The sequence below is a fragment of the Cryptomeria japonica genome, chromosome 5 (assembly GCF_030272615.1).
Source record: "Cryptomeria japonica chromosome 5, Sugi_1.0, whole genome shotgun sequence".
Taxonomy (NCBI): Eukaryota; Viridiplantae; Streptophyta; class Pinopsida; order Cupressales; family Cupressaceae; genus Cryptomeria; species Cryptomeria japonica.
The window spans coordinates 206,093,480-206,100,091 of NC_081409.1; the positions used below are offsets into that span (position 1 = coordinate 206,093,480).

General features: G+C 28.9%; 1 protein-coding gene across 1 annotated transcript; it reads right to left on the reverse strand.

Moving 5' to 3' along the window:
• Nucleotides 1-1,776: 1,776 nt before the first annotated feature.
• Nucleotides 1,777-2,755, reverse strand: LOC131043944 (probable pectate lyase 6). Its single transcript, XM_057977181.2, has 2 exons — nucleotides 2,349-2,755; nucleotides 1,777-2,152 (listed from the first exon to the last, which is right to left on the reverse strand). The coding sequence occupies exons 1-2, from the start codon at nucleotides 2,753-2,755 to the stop codon at nucleotides 1,777-1,779; spliced, it is 783 nt and encodes a 260-aa protein (XP_057833164.2).
• Nucleotides 2,756-6,612: the final 3,857 nt, after the last annotated feature.

A 6,612-nucleotide genomic window follows, 5' to 3' on the forward strand; every position in this document is an offset into this window, starting at 1 on the left:
GTGGTTGAATTCATTTAGCCTTTCAATATTGTTATTATTGTTATCCATTTTCACCATATACAATGAGTATAATTGAATAAATTCTTTTATTAATTCTTATTCATATGATAATATTTAATAATATTATTATATTGATTATCTATAATAAAATGGTTTAATAAATTAGTTATTAATTATATTTAAATTGTAAAAACCAGAAGATTATACATAATATAAGAAGAATATTAAAAAATAGCTTAGAGTAATAGAAATGTTTTTAAAAAACAATATTTTAAAATAAAGAAATATTATTTATTATGTATAACTAAATAGATTTAAGATATTAATTGTTATTTAAATTTAAATTTATTAATTATATTTAAATTGTAAAAACCAGAAGATTATACATAATATAAGAAGAATATTAAAAAATAGCTTAGAGTAATAGAAATGTTTTTAAAAAACAATATTTTAAAATAAAGAAATATTATTTATTATATATAACTAAATAGATTTAAGATATTAATTGTTATTTAAATTTAAATAAAAATCAACAGTTTATATATACTAATATTAGAGATCGTTTAAAGTAGTCAAAATATTTAAAAAAATAATATCTAAAAATATAAAATCATTTTTCATGTTCGGTTTGGACAATTTTGAGAGCTCAAATTTATAAGATGTCCATACAAGTTCTCCTAGCAACTTACACTTTATAGTGTATATAAAAATCATTTTTCACATGGGGTTTTCACATGATTTTGAGAGCTTAAATTTATTTTCCACCATTTAGAAAATTTTATTTCTAACAATTCAATATAATTTATTTTGAATATAAATAATTAAATAGTATTATATGAATCCTATATTTATTGATCATTATAAATTTTGTGTAATTTAGTATTAAATTACATTGTATCATTCTCATATTTTAAAATTCTATTAATTATCTCTTTATTACCATTTTATATCATTTAATTTTTACTAATTGAACTTTATTCTTTACAATGCCATTCATATTTTAATATTAAATTTTATTTACATAGATGAAATATTATTATTTTTAATAATCTATTATGATTATTATGATTTAAAATATTTTTTAATTTAAAATTCTTAATTCTAATCTCAAGGTTACTAAAAATATAAATTCTAATTGAAAAAATATTAAACTATTTCACATTTTAAATACAATTAATAAAACTCACATTAGAACAATGTAATCTTAAATCATATAATTATTATATAATTTTAATGTTATTTCATTCTTTTTTTAAATTTCGTAAATCTTCCTCATTTAACAATTATTTAAAATATGAGAAAAATTGATTACATTCTATTTTGTAAATAATAAATGAAAATAGATTTTGACATATAAGATGAAACATAAATTTTTCATTTCTTAAATAAATTATAAAATTTAAAATAATTTATGAATTTTAATAATTATTAAATGTCAAATATCTCATTCAAAATGTGAATTTACATGGATATATTAGTCATCTATGACTTGGTTGTGATATGCATCTACTCTATTAGCATTTTTGTACCCTTCATATGAATCATCTCAGCTATTCTATCTCATTGTTGAACCCAATGAGTCAATAAATGAAGTAAAGAGATGGACAATATCAAATAAGAATACTATCAAATTGTTTAAATATATGACTAGTACACAAGGAAAACAATAGGAGTTTAAGAACAATATTATAATAATAATAAGAATAATTATCTTAAAGACCTCCTCTATCTTAAGCGATTACAAGCATTAACCCTTCTATCATGCAAAGAGCTCCTCTATCTTAAGCGTTTACAAGCATTAACCCATCTACCATGCAGAGCTCCAGAACAAGTTTTAACAAGATTAGCAACCTTGCTTGTTGAAAGGACAGGAGGATACTTTGCATGATGCCTATAACGAGGGCGATTTAGTTTTCCATAATCAAGGAATTGATGGAATGTAGCACCATTAAGAAAAAGATCATTAATAGATTGAATTGCAGATGTTGTATCAAAGCTAGGACCATGGGAATGGTACCATGGAGTGATCTCCCTTCTTTTTCCAGAATAAAACACATTGCTTTCTGAATAAACCTTAGCATGCACTCGTCCTCCAATGGCATAATATTCCCAATTGGTATAGTAATTGTTCACAACATGACAATATCCCCACCTACATAGAACATGCAATACGTTAATATGATATTGCTTCATCAGAATTCATGCAAGATTATCAACATAATGACATAGGGTTACATAAAATAACTTCCTGAAAAAAAAAATGATGCCATTGAATGCTTTTAGAAATATATTTTGTTATATCACCTTTCATTCAAAGAAAATCAAATGCCATAGTTTTCTTATCTTACCTGCAATGAGGCATACGTTGTCTTGAATCCTTGAACCAATTTCTATACACTGTAACTCTGAGCTTCTGATCTATGACATCGTTATCTGAAGCTCCCAACAGCATGTTGAAATTTTTATTAGAAAGGTGACAGTTTGAGATGGTGACATCAGTGGCCCCTTGAACTACAGAAACCAACCCTAATTTGGCATCAAATGAGGTTACATGATCAACCCATACTTGTCTTGTGCCAGAGAAGATATGAATTGTATCACTCTCTCTTACACCACTGATCTGAAAATTATGAAGAATAACATTACGAGCCTCGGGAAGAATCATGGGTTTCCCAGTGAGGATGACTCTAGCACCTCGGCCATCAATTGTAGTGTGGCTATAAACCCACATCTGCTTTCGAAGAGTAATGATCATATCATGGGAGAAAGTGATCCACACTCCATGTCGATGGGACCTGGCAATTTCTACTCCATAGCGCAATGTTCCAGGCTTAGGTTTATCTGGGTAATCTTCATTGCTGATTACTGTGTAGGATATTCCATTTAAACCACCAGTAACACCCCTTGCGAAACCTATGGCACAACGAGGAAGTCGTTTTCCAGCACCACACCTTGTATATGGACATTTTGTACCATCAGATACACAGGAGCCACGGGCTGCAAAATGCATAGTATGAGCATGTTTAATTGATATTTCATGACATTTTTAGTAGATATATTTAAGATATTTATACATTTTTCAACTATATAACATGTACAATACAAACAAACCTTGAAAGAAAAATGGTTGGGATTGGTTACTGTATTCAGACGTATCAAATATGTCTTTATAGGTTTGTTTCCAGAGATGTTGTAGATCACCAATTAACGCTGTAGTCTTGTCAACATGTTTTGAAGCTTGGTGTGCAAAGTCCACCAATGCCTCTGGAACATAAATCTGCCATAAAAGCCCAAATTAAACAATAAAAAGAAGATGATAGATTCAATATTGTTAGAATAACAGAGAAAGAAAAGATTCTTGGATTACATCTTCTGGTAAATAAAGCTCTGAGCAGTTGAACAACGTATCTCTGATTGTATCCAGTCTTTTGATGGCAGGATAATAACTGTTATTAAGCACAAGAGTCTGGACCCATGGTGTAGAATCTAGAGCAGTTTCAATGGATAATCTGCATTGCTCCACATAACTGCTGGTATTGTGTGCCTTCTGCAAGAAGTCCATCACATTCAGCAGGCTTTCTGCTATGTTTACTTCATACCCATCAATATTAGGCTCATGCTTCGCCTTCATATCTTGAATTGCAACATCCTGAGCAATGGATCCCGCAACTGCCAGAAGAAAAACAAGGCCACAGACAATTATTTGTCGCAGGAACTCCATTGTTGACATATATCAATGAGAAATTATGTTCCTGGAGATGAAAATAACATGCTTAGATAGGTATATTTATACACAAATCTAGCAGTTTAAAGTTTTGACTTTATGTGGGTGTGAAACTTGCAGGTTTGAAATATTAAATGAAGCTACTCGTTTATTGTTCCTCATCTTCTATTCTAGGAATATTAATTGAAGAACAAATGTCAAAAAAATCATGGGAGATCTTTTAATACTTAGAATGATTACGGTTGCTTTGTTAAGATGAAAGTGAGTAAAGTCAAGAGAGGGTTAATGAAGGTGTAATTTTTAGAAAAAGATGTGACTTTTTGTGGACAGGCAAAATAACAGAAGAGCAGCATGGTGCCCACTTTTTCTTTTGGTGGTTTCACGTGGTCAAGAAGGTATTGCTGGTTTACTTATAATAATAAACCAACAAATTAAAAGATTACATAGAAATCTTACCATTCATCTAATTAGTTGCCTCACCTTTTAGATGTTAAATGCATTGATCAAGATATGGAGAAATGATTGCAAACGTATCACTAATCATAAGAAGTATGAACTACATAAATTATATTTTATACTGCTTGCAATTCTATTAAATTATAATTCTATACATTTTATACAATATTCTGATATAGAATAATTAAAATTTGTTGTGGGCCGGCATTCCTCTATTGTTGTCTAAAAAACCATATATGAATTCTATAAGGATTTAAGAAAAAAGAATTTTGCCAAGTATTTTTGTTGTAGTTTTGGGTCTTCCACCCTTTTATCTCTCTCTATCCCACACACACACATATTTTCAAATATAGAGGCAATTATTTATACAAATATAGGTAATTATTTGCACACACACACACACACATATAAGAAAGTAATTATATATATTAACATAAATAATTAACTCTATAATCTTATATTTCATTCTCTCTCTCTGCTTGCTTAGCCACCTTGATGTTTATGTTACCTTTTTTTCCTTGTGTTTCTTCTTGGTTTTTTGTCTTTTGGGTGTTAATTTTTTGTTATTGTTATTTTCTCTTCTTGGTTTTCGTGCATCTATCCTTGGGTCTCAGTTTTCATATTTTAAATCTTCTTCATTTTCTGCTCTCTTGCTCTATTACTTGCTTTTTTGCCCTGATGATTGATCATGGTATTTGATCCGAAACATTGGCAATGCAAAAATTTACAGGGTCGATTCTAGAAGAAAAAAATCAAAAAAGAAGAATACCTTATACACATATTTTTTTGCTAACCACTTTCAGCACTGGAACCAATTTCGTTGACCATCTTCAATCATCATCAAATGCATGCTAACATGACAATAATTCATTGGCCAAGATGTTCAAAGTCAATGCATATGTACATCTAAACTTGTGAATAGGTGATTAATGTTTCGTACTCTAATCAAAATTGGGAGTTTTCCCTATTCATTTTGAACCATAGTTTCTTTAGAGCATTTATGATGTTTTCCTGCTCTAATAAAAATTGGGAGGCTATCATATTCGATATGAACCATAGTTTCTTTAAAGCATTTATCATGTTTGACAGGATCTTCCTTTTTCCACTGTAAACATCAATTACATGTTTCCTGAATCAATTTGAAAGAACAGTGCCAATCTTTGGGTAGCAATCCCTCTTCATTAACCATAATGTTAGAGTTTGTCCTTTTCTAAAAAGCAAATTGATAGTGAGCAGAGTATTCACGTATTACAGATGTTACCTACCCAACTTACCATTATCCCATGTCATACCCTAGGGGCGGGCCTTTTTTGCCAAACCCTTCTGAGCAATATCTTAAAAAATAGCAAAATAGTCTATATAATTAATTCAGTTGTCTATTGTGTAATGCCCCATAAACTAAAATGAACTTTCATAGTGTTATGAGAAATACTCTCTTCACCATATGACTTTTTTCTATATTAATTTATTTGAATTGCTTCTTTTTCCATGACTTGTTCACTTTTTAATGCTTCAATACTTGCATGTGGCTTCAGTTTAGATTTTTCCTGACAAAATTTTAATTCTCTATGAGATCCATAGATTAATTCCACTTGCTATATTTGCATCATAACCTTCACATTGGAGCTTAACTGAAATTTAAACTATTTCCCGAGCATTGAGATAGGTATTCCTTTGGAATCAAGTTAATTGAAAAGTATTTATTGCAAATTAGTAGGTTGATACTTGTCAGATGATGGTAAGATTCTTTATTTTTCTGACTATTTTATATTACAGTATTGAATCTTTTATGCACTATGTAAAATTTTAACTGCAAAGATTGATACATTAGAAACGAAATTGAAGTAGATTATTTAGATTATTATGTTATTTGAAGTTGAAATCCCAAGTACTTGAACCAGACATAAGCATAGTCCCGAGTGTTTTGTTTAGTTGTTTCATGATAAACTATAGGTGGGTGAAATCATAATACTGGTTCCCACTTTTTGACTAACTTTGACACTTAGATGAATATTTTGAAAAAAAATTCACTTTCCAACACCTATAACTTTTAAACTGTTAATAATTTGAAGGTGATGTAAACTAGTGATTTGTAACATCTTGTTTGTAGATTCTAAATATGTTTTTTTTAAATTATTTTGAAGAAATTTTATTAATTTTTCCATCTCCCTCAAAAAGTATTTGTTTACAACAAACAACATTTTTTAAGAGTGATGTGCATCCCAAAATGGATAATTTTTTTTTCTATAAATGATAAGAACTTAATTCTTTTGAATTTTGGTTTATAGTATCAATACCCAAGGCATGCAGTTGGTTTGATAGTGATATGTTGAATATTTTTTATTTTATTAAGTTTTGAAGTCTGACTAATTATAATTTTGATATAGGTGTACGTTTGAACACATAAATTGTTCTATATATATCAAAATTCA